Source organism: Priapulus caudatus, unplaced genomic scaffold (genome assembly GCF_000485595.1).
Source record: "Priapulus caudatus unplaced genomic scaffold, Priapulus_caudatus-5.0.1 Scaffold2085, whole genome shotgun sequence".
NCBI lineage: Eukaryota > Metazoa > Priapulida > Priapulimorpha > Priapulimorphida > Priapulidae > Priapulus > Priapulus caudatus.
In genome coordinates this window covers 10781-34848 of record NW_014579146.1, presented here as the reverse complement: position 1 = coordinate 34848, position 24068 = coordinate 10781, and the positions used below count along the sequence as shown (strand labels likewise).

General features: G+C 41.8%; 1 protein-coding gene across 1 annotated transcript in view; it reads left to right on the top strand.

The window, feature by feature from the left end:
* LOC106818195 overlaps window positions 1-15725 on the top strand; it is a 22802-nt gene extending 7077 nt beyond the window's left edge. Inside the window, exons 9-18 of the mRNA XM_014822921.1 lie at window positions 3770-3806; window positions 4491-4632; window positions 9456-9540; window positions 10178-10311; window positions 11237-11393; window positions 12147-12278; window positions 13854-13934; window positions 14237-14402; window positions 14861-14969; window positions 15722-15725. Of these exons, the coding sequence (XP_014678407.1) occupies window positions 3770-3806; window positions 4491-4632; window positions 9456-9540; window positions 10178-10311; window positions 11237-11393; window positions 12147-12278; window positions 13854-13934; window positions 14237-14402; window positions 14861-14969; window positions 15722-15725 (1047 nt within the window). The remainder of the gene's footprint in view (window positions 1-3769; window positions 3807-4490; window positions 4633-9455; window positions 9541-10177; window positions 10312-11236; window positions 11394-12146; window positions 12279-13853; window positions 13935-14236; window positions 14403-14860; window positions 14970-15721) is intronic.
* Window positions 15726-24068: the final 8343 nt, after the last annotated feature.

The window sequence follows — 24068 nt, the reverse complement described above, 5'->3', positions numbered from 1 at the left end:
CGATTTTTGGCAAAAATGGGAATTGCCATTAGTCAGTTCAGGTTCAATGGATTTTGCTCATTTTTGGTATGTGAATGAATAAGGGCTAGGGGTTTATATATATTAAAAGGAAATTATGCAAATTAGGTAGGGTTTGGCAATTCTATAGCATATTATATAGACACACAAACCGTCTGTGGTGTCACACTCGTCTGGTTAGTTTTACAAGATTTCATTGACAATATCTTTAATGCAAAATTGGTATTTCCTCTCCACCCTGCCGATAAACTGTCTATATTAGAGTAAAGTTTTACAAAACATGTCGGAACGCAGCATAACCTATTTATTTTCAAACGCCATCGCTACAAAGCGGGTATAGCGCCATCTACGGTCACAAATTGTGATTCATTTTGTTTTAAAATTATTATTGCGATATACAGATGGCAATCGTTTCTATAATGTAAGTCGATGGTTGCTCAATTAAAACTGACTTCTTAATTCTTACTCACTCATTTGTGTCTTTTTTTAGCTCATCTGACATAGTCAGATGCAGCTTGTAGAATCGCACGATCGTCCGTCCGTCCGTGCGTGCGTCCGTTCGTCAACAGTTGGGCACAAATCTTAACCGCTCGACGTACGGTGACGATATTTGGCACATCGGGGGGATCGTCAAAACGAGTTGGGATGTCGAAGCTGGGGTCAAAGGTCTAAGGTCAAGAGGTGTAAAAGAAGAGGGAACATTCACTCCTTAACTTAAGGTATAGGGAGGAAATGCAGAATAGCGGCACAAATCTAAACGGCTCGACCTAGGCTCGTGATAGTCGGTGTATAGCATCATGGTAGGAAAAGCCATCACTGTGCTGAAATTGGAGGTCACAGGTCAAAGGTCAATGGGCACAGGGAAGATTTTAGACATTTTCTGAGGACATGGTCTGACGGAGCGATTGAAAAACTTTTTTGTTTCAGCGTGACCTAGCATTTTTATGGCTTTTTGAAAGGACCAATGAAATGTCCTTCTGCTGACATGCGAAGAGTAAGTGTCGGATAACCTTTTGACCCTAAGAGGAGGGTTAAACATGGATTTGTTGACTGTCTGTTAGAAAGAATTTGACTGCCGGGTTTGCTAGTAGAGTCTATACATGCCTGGATGTTCGAGGCTACAATGTCACACTGAAATTTCAAAAGCTAAATTTGGTTGAAGAAGGTTTATGCTCCTTAAATCCTATAATTTCTATGGCATTCTGTACTGTCAGTAGTTTACACGTAACGTATGCCACTGCCAGTGGCCACTGCCAGTGCATGTGGTGGTGGCTGTGTAGTTTTTGCCTGCATTATTAGTTACAGGTGGCAGCTCTCTATTGGCAGCCTGTAGGCTTGCGTAGGTAAATGGATGAGTGCTTACCTATTCTGTCTTGCAAAATAGTTGTTGCTACTACATACGATGGGAAGCTTCCATCTTTAATCTAAAAACACTTAAACGTACGCGCCATCTCGTGGCAACTTCATAACGATCCCAACAAACACATTCCTTGAGAAGGTTCCTGACACCATCCCTGTGCATTCCACTGTTTCGGCGTGTATGTGAACACATTTGGGACTAACAGGGTTTATAGAATCCCACCACTCCACCACAGAGTCACCGCAGTAGACGTTAGATGAGCGCTGTCGCTCCGCGGCACTTGTTGTGGTGAGCTACAGTGTCAATTGACATTTCATTGTGATTAGATTCTGGTTTGAAATGTGCAAATAAAATAGTCATAGCATTCGGTCAACGATAACTCAGGAACCGTTTGACCCACATGTTTGAAATTGGGTGTAGTTGTTACTGCTATGCTCCCATATTAAACGTCCTATTTTGGAGCACGCCAGTCCGTGTACTTTCGAGCCACGGCGATTTTTTGGCAAAAATGGGAATTGCCATTAGTCAGTTCAGGTTCAATGGATTTTGCTCATTTTTGGTATGTGAATGAATAAGGGCTAGGGGTTTTAATATTTAAAAGGAAATTATGCAAATTAGGTAGGGTTTGGCAATTCTATAGCATATTATATAGACACAAACAGTCTGTGGTGTCACACTCGTCTGGTTAGTTTTACAAGATTTCATTGACAATATCTTTAATGCAAAATTGGTATTTCCTCTCCACCCTGCCGATAAACTGTCTATATTAGAGTAAAGTTTTACAAAACATGTCGGAACGCAGCATAACCTATTTATTTCAAACGCCATCGCTACAAAGCGGGTATAGCGCCATCTACGGTCACAAATTGTGATTCATTTTGTTTTATAAATTATTATTGCGATATACAGATGGCAATCGTTTCTATAATGTAAGTCGATGGTTGCTCAATTAAAACTGACTTCTTAATTCTTACTCACTCATTTGTGTCCTTTTTTAGCTCATCTGACATAGTCAGATGCAGCTTGTAGAATCGCACGATCGTCCGTCCGTCCGTGCGTGCGTCCGTTCGTCAACAGTTGGGCACAAATCTTAACCGCCCTCAGTACCAGGGTGACGATATTTGGCACTCGGGCGGGGCATCGTCCAAAACGATGGATGCTCAAGTGGCGGTCAAAGGTCTAAGGCAATAGGTGTAAAAGAAGAGGGGAACAGTCACTCCTTAACTTAATGGTAAATAGGAGGAAACTGGCAGAAGTTAGCGTTCCTGTATGTCGAGATATTGCTAAAACGGCCTCGACCTAGGCCGGATGTCCACGGTGTATAAGCATCATGCTAGAAAAGCCATCACTGTCTGAAATTGAGTCACAGGTCAAAGTCCAATGGGCACAGGAAGATTTTAGACATTTCTGAGCGACATGGTCTGACGGAGCGATTTAAAAACTTGTTTGTTTCTAGCGGTGACCTAGCATTTTATATGCGCTTATTGAAAGGACCGGATGAAATGTCCCTTCTGCTGACTATGCGCAAGAGTAAGCTGCTCGCGATAACCTTTTGACCCTAACGAGAGGCGTAACATGGATTTGTGACTGCGCTGTGAGAAGAATTGACTCCCGGTTTGCTAGTAGAGTCTATACAGCCTGGATGTTCGAGGCTACAATGTCACACTGAAATTTCAAAAGCGTAAATCTGGTTGTAAGAAGTTATGCCCTCCTTAAATCCGGTGTTATAATTTCTATAGGCATTCTGTACTGCTCAGCTTATATTACACGCCTAACGCTATGCCACTGCCAGTCGGCCACTGCCAGTGCATGTGGTGCTGTTCGGCCCTGTGTCAGTTTTTGCCTGCATAATTAGTTACAGTGCAGCCCTCTCTATTGCAGCCCTGTAGCTTGCGCCTTAGTGGTAAATGGCATGAGCTGCCCTGAGCCTATGCCTGTCTTGCAAATAGGTTGTTGTAACTACATACGATGGGAGCTTCCATCTTTAATCTAAAACACTGAAACGTACAGCGCCCATCTCGCTGGCAACTTCATAACGATCCCAACGAACATTCCTTTTCCTTTGAGAAGCTTCCTGATACCATCCCTGTGCCTTCCACTGTCGTGTATGTGAACACATTTGGGACTAACAGGGTTTACTAGAATCCCACCACTCCACCACAGAGTCACCGCAGTAGACGTTAGATGAGCGCTGTCGCTCCGCGGCACTTGTTGTGGTGAGCTACAGTGTCATTGACACTTTCATTGTGATTAGATTCTGGTTTGAAATGTGCAAAATAAATAGTCATAGGCACACCTTTCTCAATGGGCAGCAGAGTCATAAAGGGCGCACAAACACACACACATTCTAGATTGTTGTTCTGCTTTAATTATGTTGTGATAATCTTACAGAAGGACATTAATAGAAGCCATAAAAAGAAGCCAAAAGGTTAGTCCTCTTACAGTTTATATTACTGTCTACATTCTGTTATATACGCTCTATATTATACTAGACCAGTTAGTTCTGGCAATTGGGCAATTCATCCCCGATTTCTTAAAATTGGTTTGAAAAGTGTAGTGTAAACCTGCTCACGGCATATGCTCGAGCCGATCAGGCCACAATTAAAAAAATCTTTGTTTGCCCTCACCCAACCCAGGCTGAAAAGTTTGGGTAGGTAGGTCGGCTTCTTTTTTTGAGCTTTTTTCTACATGCTCGCGTGTGCTTGTGTGGAGATACCTTTCATGTTGAATGTTTCTTTTGCTTGGTACATATAATGTATTGCCTGCAGATTTATATAATGTACAGTGATACAATTTGTTAAAAAGAAAAGAAAAAGATCATTAAAATTTTTTGAGTCGGCCCCTTTTTGGCGGGTCGGTGGGATGAGGGCAAACAAACAATATTTTTATTATGGCCTCAGTTTGGAGACGTATACATCATGCTGTGAAACCAGCATGACTGTTGGGATTGTCAAAGGTAAACAAAGCTGGAAGTTGGGGGCATGGTGATTAGCTGGTGAGAGCACGTTGGACGACTTATAATGGGGTGTTGTAAATTACCTTCAGCTTTTTGTAAGTTTGTGTATAACTTGTTGTACATGCACATAATATGATGGTCGCTCAACTCGTATAGATGAGAACTTGGTGATACTGAGCCTGACATCTCGTGAGCACCGTGTTCTGAAGCAGAGACTGCTGGAACCATACCTATCAGGCACATCGACAAGGGAGTTTGAGTACAAATGGATCACCACGTGTGGGCTGCTCTCAGACAGGTAACTGCAGTGAATCCTGCGTCTATGTAAGGAATAAAATCTCACGACTTGGCGTGAGTGAAGGCCTAGGTGCATTGGAGACATCCAAAGCGAAGCAGATGGTAATTTGAGACATAAGTGGTGATGAATTATTGATGTGAATGACATGGCCTTGACTATGAAAGTGGTGCCAGTATAAATAATGTGAGGTGGAAAATGGGTGCATTGAAATCTGTCAGGAATCCTGGGGTACTATACTGTGCTACAGTAAAGATTTCGGTTACACCGAAGACTCTATTTCAAACCACAACACACGACAAGGCGCGGCCATTTTGGAATAACTAAAAACCTGAATCGGAAAATTAGGTAACACTCAAATTCCACTTAAGAGATTAATACACACAATCAAATAAGGGAAAAAGTCGAGCCATAATAAAGTGCAGGTTAAAAGGATAATGAGTAAATAAATAAAACAATAATTAGAATACAATACGAAAGGAAAATTACTCGGCCAGTGCAGCGGACGTAACAGGCCTAATAATGCGGGGCACAGCATGTTAAAAACAAACAACCGGCGGCATCGAGGCAGAGCGACATGGTCCCGTATGGGCAGGCAGAAGCACAGCCGGTGCACACCGGTATAACCGTAAGAAGCGACGCCAGCAGCGGAATACCCCTGCTTGGTTGGCTAGGGAGAGGGGGAAAGTACGCGACCAGTCGTAGCACATTGGGGCCGTATATAAGGCGGAACCGACATGCAGTAGAAGGCAGAACGCCCTGGGGCAGCCGGCCACATGAAGACCAAGGAGGCACTGACTTCGCGCCATAGGATCACTAGGAGAACGCTGGAAGCAGCTGAGACTTCCCATAGATGCATTAGGAAACCAAGGACAGCTCGACTTCCCATGAGGATCACATTAGACAGAAACCAAGGATACAGCTGACTTCCCAGACCAAGAGCAGACTGGACTCGCATAGGAACACAGACAGAACCAAGAGAGCACTGACTTCCCCATAAGGGATCACTAGAGAAGCCACAGGAGCACTGACTTCCACATAGGATGCACTAGGCAGAACCAAGGAGCACTGACTTCGCTACATGAGGAATCACTAGGAGAACCAGGAGCACTCGACTTCCTCATGAAGGAATCACTAAGGAAGCGAGAAACCCCAAATCCTGGAGACAAGACAAACTGACTTCCCATTTACAGGATTACTAAGCACCGGGAACAAGGAGCACATGAACTTTCCCCAATAATACACTAGGAGAACAAGGAGCACTTGACTTCCGCGATAGGATTGCAGCTAGGAAATCCAAGGAGGCACCTGCACTTCCTACAGGATCACTAGGAGAACGCAAGGAGCAGCTGACTGTTCCCCAATCAGATCACTAGGAGAACCAAGGAAGCACTGACTTCGCACATAGATCACTAGGAGAAACCAAGGAGCACTGACCTTCCCATGACGAGTCACTAGAGAGAGCCAAAGGAGGCACTGACTGAACACTGCAGGATCACTAGGAGAAACAAGGAGCAGCTGACTTCCCCATAAGGATCACTAGGCAGAACCAAGGAGCACTGACTTTCCCATAGGGATCACTAGGGAGAAGCCAAGGGGAACACTACGCTGACCCTGTAAGAGATACTCGAGCAGCGCTACAAGACGCACAGTCCGCACTTTTCCCCATGTAGATTACGGAGGCAGGCACGCGCCCACGGGTAGGAGGAGCGCCTGACGCCCGGTGGAGCGGCGCACAGCTAAATAGGAAGCGCACGACACAGGGAATACTGACCGCCAGTATAGGAGCACTACGGGCAGTCGACAGGAAGCAGACGACGAGCACAGTTCACCCCCGAGACGGCAGAAGAAAGAAGACAGAAGATAAGAAGAGAGCAGAACAGGATAGAAAGAAAGAAGAAACAGACAGAAGGCGGACAGGAGAAAGAAGAAGGAAGACAGAAGAAGCGAGGAAGAAAAAGCAGATAGAAGGAAGAAGAGAAAGCATATAGACAGAAAGAAGACAGAAGAGTAAAGAAAGAAGAAATAAAAAGAAGAGAAGAGGGAGACAGAAGATAGAAGATGAGAAGAAAGAAGAAGAAGACAGAGAACAGAGAGAAGAGGGAGGAGAACGCCTGGGAGCCGACCGACAGGTGCCGTTACCCCCTTATTTTTCACTCCGGGCGACCCCAATAGAGACGTTGGGTTCGCGTGCACTCGGTAGATCTAAATTCTTGCACCTAGCCTTTCCCTGGCCTTCTGTAAACATAAACTATATTTAAAGGGATCGTTTACTCTAGGTTCTAGGGTTATTTTCAGTTAATTTAGGTTAAAAGTTACGCTACATAAAAAGTTCAATGGTTCAATCACCATTAGAAATATTATTAAAAAATGTTTTAAAACTAACCGACTACAGTTTGATTACAACGACGGGTGGCGTCACTCAAGCGGCACGATCTGATGAGTTGCGCAAACCACTTTTCAGCCCCAAGGGCTGCAGATCGAGGGTGTTTCTTATTTATTAATTTAAAAGCAAAGATGGTGTAATCTAATATATTATTGAGTTCGTATGTATATGTATGTCTGTATGTATGTATTGTATGTTCTTCCTATAGGCGGCCAAACCGCGCCAAGAGCGATCTGGATGCAATTTTCACAGGGCCAATCTCTTATACCCGGGGAGTGTTCCTAGATGAAAAAACCTGTCAAACCGTCAAACTCACCGAAAAATTCGTGAAAAACCCGTCAATTCGTGAATCTTCACACAATGTCAGCACTGAACTGTACAGTGCTGCCACAAGAACAAAATCGATTCCCTCACGTCATCCGGCTGCGGTATGTGAAACCGAAACCAATACATAAACACACCAACAACCAGCACCAGTTTCACCAGTTCAGAGTACAACTCACTCAGCTCAGAGGTTCAGTTCAGATGCTACGATCTCACAATGCCTTGTACCATCATCGAAAGCTATGCAGTTTTCTGATTCAGTAGGGAAATTTTTCATTTCAATGTGCATAGGTTGCGTGTTCTCTATCTATACTATGGAGCGCTAATAATCGACAAATTGTTCATTATTAGCTCCTGATACTATATTCCTTTTATTCATGCCTACGATCTCACAATGGATAGTGTACAGTGGGGAGCTCAAGAATTGGAGACGCAGGAATCTCTACATATTTGCACCATAGAATATGCACGAAAATTAAACATCTTTATCAAGAGGCGTTTCAATGAAAAAGTCCAACCGCCATTCCTACATTCTCTTATAATAACTTTTGTCATTTACACCATATTATATTATGTCCCAGGAGCTCTAAGTTCGGTTGTGCTGTCATATAAATGTCATACCGTAACAGTGTTTTTTCGTTTTTCCCATGCTTATTATCGTATTACACTCATTTCTAAATATTAATATTGTCTGCAATGTTATTGTCCGATTTTTACGCCAATGTTCCTATTCTGTCCCATTATTATAGTACTATGAATTAGTAGCACGGTTTTACCCAGCGCAGCGGGTACCTACCGCAGCTAGTCTAATATATATTTGAGTTCGTATGTATCTATGTATCTATGTATCGTATGTTGTATGTATGTATCTTCCTATAGGCGGCCAAACCGCCCAGCGATCTGGATGGAATTTTCACAGGCCATCTCTTATACCGGGGAGTGTTCCTAGACGAAAAAACCTGTCAAACCGTCAAACTCACCGAAAAAAAAAATCCGTAAAAAAACCGTCAATTGCGTACACTGTACAGTGCTGCCACACAGAAAAAATCTATGACTATTTCTTGCATCCGCTTCATCAGCTGTTGCTTTGTGAAACCGAAACCAGTACTAAACCAGAGCACAGCCAGGACCAGCTCAGAGGTTACGACTGCATGTTTATCAAGAGGCTTTCAATGAGAAGTGCCTCATTCGTACATGCTGTTACGTGCCGTACGTCGCCATACGTGCATGCCGTACGTTGGGAGCTCAACAGTTCGAGACCCAGGAATCTTACATATTTCACCAGAGAATAACACGAAAAACATTGTTTATCAAGAGGTTTTCAAATGAAAAGTGCAACCCATTCGTACATGCTGTTATAATAACTTTTGTCATTTACACCATATTACTATTAATGTCCAGGGGTTCTAAGTTGGTTGTGCTGTCATATAAATGTCATACGTAACAGTTTTCCCCATGCTTAATTATTATCTTATTAGAATGATTTCTAAATATTCATATTGTGTGCAATGTTATTGTCGGATTTTTTAGCCCAATGTTCCTATTGTGTCCCATTATTAGTAGTATGAATTAGTAGCACGATTTTACCCTGCGCAGCGGGTACCAGCAGCTAGTATCTTATAAACGACATATAGTTTCAATTATAATATGGATAAATTTGCCCTAAAATGAATATCGTTCGGTTAAATAGCATTTAGGTATAAATATAATTGCACTTTTGTGATTATAGCCCTCGGGCTGTAACGTGCAAAATAAATTGTCAAATACACAACTTTATCGGGGTGGCAGCACGGTCGCGGGTGTCATATGGCGCCGTTCAAATTTTGTAGCGTTGGTGTGTAATTAATTATAACAATTAAATTAGGTATCTGGTAACAAATACGTGTGGAGCCTCCATTCAGTAAAACCCCACCTTCTTTGCAAAATCATGATGGATTTCATTAAAACATACTAAAATTATAACACTTTGTCTACTAAAATGTGCAGCGGGGTTGTGTCAATGCGTTAATTTCACCTCATGTATAAAACCTTTTGGAAAAATGGTGTGTGTCTGTCTCATTGTCTGTTACCATCGGCTGGGAAATCCTTTGGCTTTTAACAACATGCTTTCTTGCAGGTCTCAAGATCATGTTTTAGGAGACCAGGAAAAAGTGTGTGCAAGGGCTTTATGTTTTGTGCTGCAAAGGATGCTAGATTTTCTGGCAAGTTTCCCATTGATTATTCCAGTATTATTCTAAAGCTTTTCCTACAAGTGTTTGCTTTAACATACGAATTCAGGAAGAATAATAACCGCGTTCACACGGAGCAACAAATTCGGTATAAAGCATTCACACTAGGCAAAAATGCGCGGTCCAACAATACGGAATCTAAATAGATGCCGTATTTGTTGAAATACGCGGCTTCCCAGATGCCGAATTACTTCTCGTGCTTGAGAAATTCCGAGTCTCTTAAAACGCAAATACGGCATTTCTGAAGCCGCGTATGTTATAGACTGGTCCGCGCACGACAGTTCTACTCGTGTTACACTGACGCGAGTGGAACTGTCGAGCGCGGACTAGTCTACGTATTCTGTCGTCGTCGTTGCTGGTCATTGATTGTTTAATTCGCATTGTTCGCTTGATTGTTCGCTTGGACGCATTGTTTGTTTTTTTAACTCGCAGCTTGCAAGTAATTAACTAAATATGGCATTACTGAAGCCGCGGAACAGCGTGTGAATGCTCGGGTAGAGTAAGTTGCGAATTTGTCTCAGATTCGGTAGATCGCAAATACAGAATTTCATAAATACGGAGTCTCGTGTGAACGCAGCTAATAGCAATGGCTGCATCTTTTTCCCTTCAGGGGGATGTTCCATTTTTAGATCGTGATCTTATTGAGAGGCTGGATCCAATAATAAACAGTGAGAGGGAAAAATGCCCAGTGTCTCTGCAGAGATTGATGGGAAAATATCATTGGTACATGTTTGAAGAAATTGGGTAAGTCTGTGTCTTTAATGTACGTGTACATGCCTGCTGAATCAATACTTTGCATTAAAGCTCTTGCGAAAGCACAAAAATGTGTCTGTTAAACATAGTAATGTATAGCTTTGTTATTTTTCAACTATATGCATCAATACAAAAATGTATAAAGCGCTCTAAACGTATTTTTAGCGCGATTTGGTAATAGAACTACGCGAAAAACGCGTCTCTCGTGACGTCACGCGGATGACGTAGATTTGGCAACTATTCTCGAAATACGAATTAGCTCATGGTAACAGTGTGCAGTAAACCGTTGCATATTTACTGAGAAAAATGGAAAAAACTGCTTAAAAATCAAGTTGTGTGTTAGAATTGAAAAATTTTGCGAATAAAGCGGCATAACTCATAAAATACGGCACTTAATAACAATCCCTGACGAGCTTTTTTACAGCAATATGTTACGATTAAAACGAGTGTAGAATTAAATTATTCCGTGTTGTAATCACAGAGAAATATCCATTTATACATCGGCTACTATGTCAGAAACCGAAACGGAGAAATCAGCGTTTTTCTATTTTTCACAATGATCGACCGCCTGTGTGCATGTGGAACATCTACTTTTAGTTACAAACTGTATCTGTACTGGCTTAGTGAATATCGTGAAAATGCTGGTTGTATCATGTCTCTGACGTCATCAGTGACGTCAGCCGCAGCTCACTACACGTGTGCACAAGTTCACATGTACAGCGGTGGCACATAGTGTTAGCCATCGAATAAAGTTGAAAATGAAAAATCGGTAAAATTTTGCCTAAAACCTTGAGAGTAACCTTAACCTAATGTGGCGTGTCTTGATATGATGGGAAATGACGGAGGGGTGGGACAGGGTTTAGGTGCGTTCAAATCGACGTATGTGTCTTTACATCACACATTTGACGGCTTGCAGGCAACAGACTAGGTTGTTATTCCCGGAGCTAAACCACATTCAGGCTGTGACTGCCGTGATGGTTACTGCTGTATCACTCTGCAGCTACATTCTAGAATCTCGTGTGAATCCAAACGTCATTTCAGAATATATGAAAGCAGATGAGGAGCGTACACAGGTGATTAACAAATTGACCTATCCATCTGGGTGAGATAAGCATGCTCCAGTTTGATATTGCTGCTAGATCGGGGCTAACGCTCCATTAGGAGTGTTCCCAACTTTGATATCATTAATGATTAATGATTAATGATTGATAATCCTAACCCTAACCCTAACCCTAACCTAAATGACATTAAACCACAAACTAATATATAACCATATATATATATATTTATGTTATTATGACCATTAATGACATTAAAGTTGGGAACACTCCTAATGGAGTATCACCCTAGATCGGTCAGCCTGGACTAGTTTATACATTTTTCTCTTGTGCATGCCAAATTGTCCGACTTTGTGGCAACTCTTTGCCAAGCATTGTCTTTTAAAAGCATCCTGTCACAACACTGATCAGTTAGATCTGCCTGTCAGTCACACCAGACAAATGGGTCGGTTTATTATGACGTGGTTCCTTTTTTCATGTGCTGAAACACATTCATTTGTTGTAACTGTCAGCAAGTTCATAGATCATTTGAGAAATATGTCATGATATACTGGAATATGTCATATCAAATGACTAGAACATATAATATGGAATTAGAGTGTATATTGGGGAGTACAAAATGACCAAGTGTTTGCATGATGTATGTGTTTTTGTGTGGCTTAATTATCATAGCATAGCCTATTTTATGTGTTTACTTGTCTACGTTTATTGAATACATTGAGCTGTCATCTTGTGGTATTTACTGCTTGTCTGTTAATGTTGCACCAGGACAGCAGAGGATTCAAAGACTTGGGGAACCAGGCATTTTTAAAGAAAGATTATTCAAAGGCACTACATTGCTATACAGTAGCCATCGAGAAAAATCCATTCAATCACATCGTTTACGAAATTCGGGCACAGGTAAACTGCTAAATAGACTTTTTAGGGAACATGCAACCAGCAAGTTTGTGTTGTGTGTAAATGATTAAAAGGTTCCATCTGAATGTACTAAGGCAGTGGTTCCCAAACGGTGCGGGCATGCTACAGGGGTGCAGCGCAAGAGGATGGCAAGTGTGGCGGAAAGTTTCAAAGACACAAAGAAACATTTAAAGTGATAGTAGCCTCTAGGATTTTACTGCATACAACTGTACTTACTGTATAACAAATCGTCTATACCCACATGTATTTGTCACCAGATACTTAATTAATTATTTACACATCAACGCTACGAAATTTGAACGGCGCCATGACACCCGCGACCGTGTTGCCACCCTGAAAAAGTTGCGTATTTGCATTTTTATTTTGCAGGTAAATGACCGAGGGCTAATCACAAAAGTGCAATTATATTTATACCTAAATGCTATTTAACCGAACGATATACATTTTAGGGCAAATTTATCCATATTATAACTGAAACTATATGTCGTTTATAAGATATTACAATCCTTTTGCTTTTAAATGAATAAATAAGAAATACCCTCGGTCTGTATAGCCCTTGGCTGGAAAGTGGTTTTGCGCAACTTCTCAGATCGTGCGCTTTGAGTGGTGCCACCGTCGTTGTAATCAAACTGTAGTCGTTAGTTTTAAAACATTTTTTTAAAATATTTCTAATGGTGATTGAACCATGAAACTTTTTATGTAGCGCAATTATAACCTAAATTAGCTGAAAATAACCCTAGAACCTAGAGGCTACTGTTCCTTTAAACATTCAAAGAAACATTTTCAAAAAATTCATGTGCCAAAAATATATATGAAGGTCATTTTCTCATTTGATTTATTTTGTTACATGTGATAAATATACAATAATATGGTAAATATATGTATAGAATTAGAAACTGGTAGAATTTTTCAGAAGTTTCTGTAAAGCTTTGTAGGTGTGGCACCATAAGGTGTAAGACATTATGTAAACGCATTAGGTTTATTACAACATGACGGGTCCTCCCGCGCCGACCCATATTACACCCAGTACACAGACGTGACCATACGCGTAAGAAAGTAGTGCAACATATGATATATGACAGTTTCTAGATTTCATGCAGTCTCCCTTTGTATTCAGTGCAGTGTTAAATAGTATCGTGTGTTATTTTTGCATTTATTTGTAAGATTTATTATACTTTCTGTATGTCCCATGATCATATATAGTAGTTGTGCTCTATGTTATGAATCAAGCACTGTTATGAGTTGTTTTTTGTTTTTGAATGTAATTCTTATCATGAAAAAATTTAGTGTGCTGCGAGCAAATTTTTATTCCAAAGGTGCGGCCCAGAGAAAAAAGTTTGGGAACCACTGTACTAAGGCGTGTTTTTGTATCTTTACGGTCATCTCATCCCTTTCCTACTGAAGTGCTAAACTTTCCGGCATGTAAGAAACAACTTATAAGATGTGCAAGAAATAACCTGTAATGCATGTAAGAAATAGCCTGTGTGCTGTATAAGAATTAGAAAGTACATGTGAGCTGTGTGGGAATTGGCTGCTTCACATTGTCATGCATTGCAGGTGTACATTAAAATGAAGAAGTACTCGAGTGCGAGATCAGACTGCTTCCGTGCAATGCTTCTGGACGAAACCTGGTTAAAGGTACTCTACACTCATGGGCAAGGTCTTCACGCTCATGCTATCCACAGCTGTAAAAACGTCGATGTCTATTCTTTGCACTGAAAACTGAGGCCCGTTTTTGTCTCGTTTGGCACTGCAGTAGTAAGCATGTTACAGTTGCCTATATCGTTCTCTGCATTCCGTGCCAATCAACATTGCAGTGAATTTTATGCTAACAGTATTAAATGCGTATTTGACGTTCTGTTTGCGCATGTAATGCGTTTGTTTGTATGGATGTAATGCAGAGATACTGACTTACATATGATCTGTGTTTGTTTGTGCAGGCATATTACAGGGATGCGGATGCACTAGAGAAGATGGGGCGGCTGGAGTATGCCTGTGCCACACTACATGCTGCCATTAAAAACTGCTCTCTCGTTTACCCCATGGCTGAATTTAAGAATATAAATCAGAAACTGGCTAAAGTCCAGCAAGCTTTATTAGACAAAGGTTGGTTAACTGTTGCTGTGGACTAATGTGTTATTCTGGGTATGTTAAACGTAACTGTTAGAGAGAGATATATATACTGTACATCAGCTACTAGGGGTAATTAGCTGAAATTGTAGCAGTGCGTAGAGTGTTTTATTTTGTTAATTAATCGAAATGGTTGTGTTGAAATCTTAAGCTATTACTTATGTATTTCTCTATGGGCGTGCGTGCAGCCGGGGGGGGGGGGGCTTCGAACGGGTTTTTAAAGACGCATGTTTTCTACGATCTACTGTTTGTGCAAATCCGTACACACGCAGCTCATCGTAGCCGACTAGCTGCAGATAACGAATATACACAACGCAAGGAGAACACATGCTCAGCTGGCACTTATCTTGTCCAGCCTACATTTACACTGGTATGTCAATGGACTCGTAATGAACACCCGAGCGTTGTATCAAAATGACTTTTAATGTTTTCAGAGGGTAATGAAGTGCAAACGAAGCTGCAGCAAGAGCAGAAGGTGCCACCTAAGGAGCAAGAACAGCAGCAGCAGCAGCAGCAGAAACAGCAGCAGCCGCAGCAGAAACAGCAAGAACAGCAGCAGCAGCAAAAACAGCAAGAACAGCAGCAGCAGCAGAAACAGCAAGAACAGCAGCAGCAGCAGAAACAGCAAGAACAGCAGCAGCAGCAAAAACAGCAAGAACAGCAGCAGCAGCAGAAACAGCAAGAACATCAGCAGCAGCAGAAACAGCAAGAACAGCAGCAGCAGCAAAAACAGCAAGAACAGCAGCAGCAGCAGAAACAGCAAGAACATCAGCAGCAGCAGAAACAACAAGGACAGCAGCAGCATTGCAATAGTATGAAATCAAATTTCGTTATATGACGCGCCTGCATGAATATAGCTGTTATACGTGAACTGCCCGGTTAATTGAAGAAACATCAGGAGGCCATTTCGAGAAACATTGTGAAGAGTTACGACTAGCAGAAGTCAAAAACCTGGTGACGTTTACATGCTACTTCAGTTTAAGTCATGACGTGGAGGTCTTACAATGTCGCGTCTACTTGTGTTTCTCATAACATGCTGCCTGCGATTGATAGAGCTTGCATGTGCATCTATAGCCAACATAGTGGTTAATAACATACAATATATACTTATTGACGCAATAATTAATAACTGACAACAACAACAACACATCATTATCATCGTGATCAAAAATAACCACCAGCAAAAGCACCAACAGCAACAACAACAACAAAAACGAAAACAACAACAGCTAGCAATGACAATGCGCCATGCAACTCCGCAGAACGTTGTACTTGCACGCGAAGTTTTGTTGCAGATAACATGAACTGTGGACTAACTTTTTTTAATGTCGATTCCTTTTTTACCACTGGCTAAATGCAGTGATGACTGAAGGCTATAATACCTATAGCAACTACAACTAAACAGAGGGCACTCACGGAGAGTGCATACCTCCGCCAGCGACATAGCTCGTAGCAGCCGCTCGTTCCTGCTGCTCGCTCACATGTACACGCTCGCTGCGCTGGCTGGCTCGCTCGCTGATGCGTTAATATCGATCGCGCAAACACACACACATGAACGCACAGACCCGATCACATTATCTCCCCTCCACTCCGTGGGCGGAGGTAATAACAGCTGCTACGCCAGTAAGGCTCATAGGGTCTATGTCCCCCAGGGTACTGCCGGAACGTACCCTGGGTACGGTCCGGTATACCGGAACGTACCCTGGTAACTATCTGATATGGTTAGGGTTAGGGCCGGAGTAGGCGTAGGCGACTCCCTAGACTTGTTAGTGGAGTAGGTGAGGTACGGTCCGGCTTATTAGATAGTACCAGGGTACTGTAATATAATTGAATTTCATTATCCATAACATAAGCGACCATCCATATAAATGAATAGAATTGTACGAGGGCTAAGCGACAATAAACAATAGAACAGGGCTTGTTAACAGAACATGGCATCTTCAGTGACTGATTTTACAGGTGCGTTCCGGTATACCGGACCGTACCCAGGGTTCGTTCTGGCAGTACCCTGGGGGACATAGACCCTCTCAGCGCCGGTAAGCTTAACGACTCGCTGTATTCTACTCTCTGTGTGTAGGTGATGATACAGTAAAGCTGCGGCAGCAATACTCTGCAGACAGTGAGCAAGCGTCACACCTGCTGCTGGCTGGAAAACCCACACAGGCTGCACAGAAGTACAAGTGCTGTATAGAATTGCTGGGAAATGTTGGGCCCCAGGTGAGCATTTGTTGCATGGTGGAAAGCCTGCTTGGAATTTACCTATCCATCTGAACGTGACAACCATGGCGCGCACCTTGGATGTTGTTGATAGATCGTATAGGTTATCTGGTAATCAAGCTCGTCTCGTTTCTACGCATGTTTAATGCACACAGGCCTAATTATCGACTTTGCTTCACTTTGATGCTAAGTGGTGTATTTCAAAACGTCCTTATCTGATTGCTGATTGGCTGAGACTACTTGTCAATTACGCCAGCTGGATAAGTATATTATATATCAGAATTTCTCGCTTACGATTCCTGACTGGTTTACTTTATCTCCTGCGATTTGTGAAACCCTTGAAACTAATCTATGTAAAAGCAATGGTGTGGGGCTCAGTAATGGCTCAGTAAGTAGGTGTACAACATGAAGCACATCTGATTGAGGATTTTGATCGTTTGCACCAAATGGTCACAGTGTCAACCAAGTGGATGGTGTCATTCTCCCTTTAAAGGAATAATAGGCCCATTGATTATGCAATGTTGATGAATGCTAGAGTAACTGCATGGCACCTTGTGTAGTTAATAAGTACGAAACCTTATAGCCTAACGCGTATTAGTTTGTCCAATATCACTGCTGCATGGTTACATTACAAGCAAGACTTGAAATCGGTTGTTGATATTCATTTACGTGCCGTAAATGTCATCCAGGAGTCAAGCGATAAGTCGCCGATGACGTAAACATTTGTGCGGCCCGTATGTTATGGACGCCAGATGAAATGGAGGTGTCAGCGGTGTAACCACGGCCACGGACTAAACGTGGAAATGGAGTAAAACACACGTACTAATCACGGACGCACATGGACAGCCCTGACAAAAAGTTCCTTATCACGAGCGTCCGTGTTTACGAAATCACTGATGATAGCATTGCGTACGGCCGAGCATGCGTGCGAAAATATCCGGTGCACTATAAATCTGTAAACAACTCGGTCAACTGATTTCTTGGACTGCGGATTTCAATTAGATATTTCTTAGTAACCAGCAGTGATATTGGACAAACTAATACGCGTTTGGCTATAAGGTAATGTACTTATTAACTACACAAGGTGCCAGTTACTCTAGCATTCGTCAACATTGCATAATCAATGGCCATATTATTCCTTTAACTACACAAGGTGCCAGTTACTCTAGCATTCGTCAACATTGCATAATCAATGGACCTATTATTCCTTTAAGCATTATGCCAAACTACAACAGTCTTACTACTGTACATGTAACTATAACTACAACCACAACTATAACTGAACTATAACTATAGCTGTATACCTATAACTGTAACAACAAACGCGTGCGTGCGTGCGTGCGTGCGTGCGTGCGTGCGTACTTTGCTACTGCTACTGCTACATTATGCAGTGTAGAGTTGTTAATGTCATAACATTGTAACGCAACTCTTGATATGACAAGAAGAGATGTTCTCTTGTCACGTCTGTAGGTGCTTGGCGTGACGGTCAAGGATGCTGCATTGCTAGACTACGCGTGTGGCATCGCCTGCGTTTGCACGTACTCCTACCAGCGTGTACAATACGACGCCGTGAATCACTTCAAGAGGATGCAGAGCACCCATCACTGCAGCGAGTTAGAGCCGCTGACGTGCTATGGTCTTGGCCTCGCCCATTTCACCCTCAATAGGTAAGGTTCAAGCTACAGGTCTAGATACTATAGTAAGGCCTAAGAAAAAAAGATGTTTGTTTCTGCTAACAAGCTGAAAAAAATTGGACACGGTAGGCAGGCAAAAAAAAAATCAAATATTCTAACAATACTTGTTTTATACTTATAGCAGCCCATATAATGACTTCAAAGTCAAATTAATGCATTCACCGATAAGACGTTGGGATTTTTTTTTGCCGATCACAATAAAAAGTTTGGACACAGCGGTTTAAAATCGACTCGGTCGGGTTAGCGGAAACAAACGTCTTTTTTTAGGCCTAAGAACATTTGAGTACTGCCTTCTGTAGAAGCTGGGGTGAGAATCTTTCATGGATCCACAGTGTTTGGTTTTTGGATTTATCACCCTTGAGATCAATGCAAATTTTATCCATTCAGAAATCATAAGTGTGTACGTAGGCCTACAGTGTGCTGCTCAAGGGGTCGTTGTCGTAACAGGTACTACAGATATGTACCCGAGGTACATATATGTATACACAAAGTGTACCAGACTTGTACTACAGAAGTGTACCCTAACCCTAACACTAACCCAAACCCTAACCTTAACCCTAACCCTAACTCTAACCTTAACCCTAACCCTAAACATACCTCATATAAAAATATAAACATAATACTAAACAACCTAAATCTACCTCGGTTACATATCTGTAGTACCTGTTACGACAACGACCCTTCGTGCAATACTAAACAACCTAAATCTACCTCGGTTACATATCTGTAGTACCTGTTACGACAACGACCCTTCGTGCCAGTGTGCTGTGCTGGGTTTGGCCTGAGTTAATTCATAGGAAGGTAACCGTAACCCTTGATGGGTAATGTTTTGGTTAGGCTCTGTGTGCATCAAAGTCAAGGTTTGTACAGGTTCTGCACCTTCTGCAGTGTACTGTAAGTCTAGAAAGCCCTGGGCATTTGGCTATATGATCCTGAAAAGTGTGTTTTGCCGTAGAATGTTCTTGAAAATGAGCACATGTATCTTGTCTGAAAGGAAATAAAATTGCTAATATATGAGCTGAAGCATTTAAAACATTAAGTGTGAGCTTTTCCTTAATAGACAGATCTCTGTTTTGTATGGATCGTTTCAATGTATAACTGTTTCAGTAGGAATTCTAAAAAATAAACTTATAGACATGTGTTTGTTTGTTCGATAGAGGCGGATTCACCATAGTGTCACTCGAGTAAAACACCAGAGTTGTCCTTTATGAACAAGTGACCTTTCTTTAGAGGTGGCCTGGTAATGGAGGTGTTACCGTGTGTGTTAATTTTACGTGTGAATTGTAGATTCATGATGGCGCTCAAACCTTTGATGCGAGGTCTGCAGGCAGACCTGTCACTCATTACGGCTCATCATTGGCCTGGCACTCGGGAAGCTATCATTGAAACACAACCCGGAAACCTGAAGGTAACCAGATATAAAAAAATCTTCTCGGTTTTTTTTGCGAAAAACGTACCTCTCCAAGTCTCCATGACTTTAGTGCTTTGCTTTATCCTAGCATGCTTGTTGAAGGTGTTCTAGAAACCTTGTAAAATCTCATTTCCAATATCTCGTACTACAAGTTTTTTGTGGGCTAGATTACTCAGGATTTATTTGCAATAAAAATGGTGGTTAAAATTCACAATTTGAAGGCATATATATTTATCTTATTTTTATATTGGGTTGTGTATTATTTGGAATGACATCCCTTTTCATCTAAACTTTCTTATTCCGTATTTTCAATTTCAAGACAAAATTGGCAAAACGGATTAATATTTTCACAACAAATAATGGGTACTAACATGCAGGTATTACCCAGATAAAATCGCATACTGCTACCCTGGGTAATCCATCAAATATGTGTATAGCTGTCATCATACTTGCTGTGGTATGTAATGAGCAGAGGTAACCTTCATAACTAACATGCTAGTAGTGTACACCTGTGTAGGGAAGAAGATAGCTCAACAAGGTTGCTGTATACTGTTAATATAGTAACAATTTACTGTTACTGAAATATTCGACAACTTTCCTCACTGGCTGTGCCAAAACCTGTCTACAAAGTATACGAAATCGGTCACCGTAATTTGTTTTGATAAATGACCAAATCGTTCCCAACTTCCCTGCAGCAGTTGTGTGAAGTCGCAGCAAGCGCAGCTTTGTTAACACGTGACAACGCTCCTCTGTTCGTCTGGCTGTGACCGACAACTATTCAAGTCGTTGCAGCTATTGCATGCTTCTGTGGTTTTAGATGTATTTGGAGAGTCTCTTAGAAAAGTGTAAGCACCCACCGGCAGCTGACGCCGTATGCAGATATGTTGACTGCCTGCGTGTGATCATGGAAATATACATCAGGTATTGTAAGGGTTGGGCCACAATTAAAAAAAATCTTTGTTTGCCCTCACCCGACCCAGGCTGAAAAGTTTGGGTAGGTATTTATGCTTAAATTATTTTTTTTTGAGGGGGACGGGTCTTTTTACAAATTCAGCATGGTGTCTACATACTCGGGTGTGCTTGTGTGGAAATACCTTTTATGTTTAATGTTTGTTTTGCTTGGTACATGTAATGTATTGCCTACAGATTTATATAATGTACAGAGTGATACGATTTGTAAGGGAAAAATAATGGACTAAACTTTCTCGGCACTGCTCCCACTTCCCTACGTCTTGTTTATATCAGGGGTTATTAATGACAAACCCCATTATTAACCCCTGTTTATATCTAACTGTTGGCTGTTTTTTACGTGAGTTAAAGCCAATCGATCATTGGATGAGGTAGTCCTAGCTTGATGTTAACGTCTAAACACCGTTGAATGAAATACAATATGCTTTCGTTGAAACTAGAAAATCATGTTTTGCTAGAATAAAACAAAAACTCGAACGTATTGTTTATTCGTGTTTGCATACCCGAGGTCGCAAAACATCGCGATCTTGTGTTTTCTCAGTGATCTTGACTTTGAGGGATTTCTGCGCATCGGCTGCAGTAATGTGTGTAAGCTGGAATATCATCCCGGCTGCTGGAAGGAGCTGCGTGCGGAACATCGGCAGCAGCACTCTGAGAAGGTATCAGCGTCGTCTAGTGATGTCCCGATGATTGATTATAATCGAAAGTCAATCATTTGCAGCAACCGACTAAGCGCTCATTTATGAAAATGAATAATCGATTATAAAAAAAAGAAGATTTTAATAAAATTTGCAAACATTGACACTATAAACCGAAATATATGGACAAAACACAGACTAATCACGGAAATGGTGCAAAACGCACAGAGAGCTACGGAATATTCCGGAGCTAATTACAGCTAGTCTGTAGCTAAATACGCTGACTCCTACGAACTAACTACAGACTGTTAATTCAGGCGCGGGCCGCCATATTGGATCCCATTCGAATCCACCTCGCTAGCAGGGTCGGGTTCGGTGGATCGAGATCCCTGGATCCGACCAAACAAACGCGCTCTAATCCTCCAGGCGTGTGCTTTTCTGGTTAGGATTTCCTCGGTGTGCGCTGCCTCACGCCGGGCTGTGCGGGTGTCATCTCTAGCATCGTGATGTATGGATCTTACGGTGCTGTGCGGAGAGAGTACAGGGACACGACAAGACAGCGCAGCGCCTCTCCACATTGCATGAAACGATCGCTGAAGATGCAGCCAAGGTAGATTTAAAGCAGCACTATGCGCATCCAAACGCTAATTTCTACAGTACTAGACTAGCAAATACTTCGTGGCATGAATAATCACACTACCTTATGACAAAATAAACTCTAGCTCCTCCAATTTCACTGCGCGTTGTCTTATAAAAGGTATTTTGAAAATACCTCCAATGTTGTTGAAATTCTCCGATGTTGTTGACAGTTTCCCCAATCTCCAAGCAACCGTGCAGCGGTGGCGCGGTACAGCGGTACGGGCGCAGCAAAGATAAAAACATGTGGGTTGGTACTCCATTAGGAGTGTTCCCAACTTTAATGTGATTAATGGTCTTAATAACATATATATATATATGGTCATGGTCATATATTAGTTTGTGGTTTAATGTCATTTAGGTAAGGGTTAGGGTTAGGGTTAGGATTATCAATCATTAATCATTAATGATATCAAAGTTGGGAACACTCCTAATGGAGCGTTAGCCAACATGTGACGTCACCAAACCAAGTTGATGTTATGTTGTTTGAAACAAGTTAGCGTTGGCGCCTGATTACCTGATTTCGCACCTCTTTCTTGTTGGGAACGCGCAGTCAAATGGGAGGAACTAGAGTTTATTTTGTCATAAGGTAGTGTGATTATGCATGCCACAAAGTAGTTGCTAGTCTAGTACTGGAGAAATTTCAGCGTTTGGATGCGCATTGTGAGGCTTTAACGACGAGATGACGTACTACAGGGTGCGAAATCAGAGTCCAGAGTCAAATACTCCCTGATTTACTGTTGGACTCCCTGATTTGACATATGCAGGAGTCCGTGTGACTCCCTGAAAATTCTGCCATACTAACTAGTTTGTTCCAGAGCACGGCCTCGCGGAATTACCGTATTTTTTCAGCTAATATCCAAAGAAAATTTGGCAGATGTGCAGCTGCATGAATCTTAAAAATAAGCGCATGCATTATTGTTAATATCTTTAATTTTAGACCTCAGACTACGGACTCCCTCATTTTGCTGCGGACTCCCTGTTTTTGAGGGCAGGGAGTCCGTTAAACTCCCGCGTTCAAAAGTTAATTTCTACCCCTGTACTATATCAGTGTATATGATGTTGGCTTCTTGGTCAGTAAAGATTTGTCCAATTTTCCCAACTGATGGAGTGATCTGGCTGGTCGATTAGTGTTAAGATAGGAGAGTTCTAAAAATGCTGTTTAGTAACTGTTATACGGTCAGTCATGACGAAGGGAAATGTTCTACTAGTTCTAGGAACGAAATAACAAACTGGAATAATCAAGACACAAACACTCAGTTGGCGGCCATATTGGGAAGAAAAATAATCATCAGTTTATTCAACCAGTATTTTCGTATTCGCTTTAGTTTCGTATTAATTTCGTATTCAATATAAACGATCAATAATATATATATGCTTATTAAATATTAGATTCATTATCCAACAGCCCCTCTTGATATCTAATATCTATTATCAGTACCTGAACCCTTTAAACATATCAATGACCAACACCATCAGAAATGATTAACTTCAGCTCAAAATAGTAAACATATATCAATTGGCAATACCATGTTGTGATGTACTTATGATTATTTTTCTTCCCAATATGGCCGCCAACTGAGTGTTTGTGTCTTGATTATTCCAGTTTGTTATTTCGTTCCTAGAACTAGTAGAACATTTCCCTTCGTCATGACTGACCGTATAACAGGTTATGGGCCCAGAGCGGCAACTGGCAGTAGATTTTCACGCCTGGTATTCGACGGAGACGAACGTAAATTCGAGCAATGGCTCATGAAGTTTCTGGGATACATGAGGCTCAACAAGCTGAAGGACACAATATCGCCCGCAGATCCCAACACGCCGGACACGGACGATTTCACCGAGAAGAACGAGGATGCCTACGCTGAATTGATACAATTCTTAGATGATAAAAGTCTTTCCTTGGTGATGCGCGACGCGGTGGATGATGGAAGGAAAGCTCTGAGTATATTGAAAGAACATTACGCCGGTAAGGGAAAGCCCCGTATTATCGCCCTCTACACTGAACTGACGACGCTAGCAAAACGTGCGAATGAAAGTTCCGTCGAGGGAGAAGCCATAATGAAAATGGGGGCAT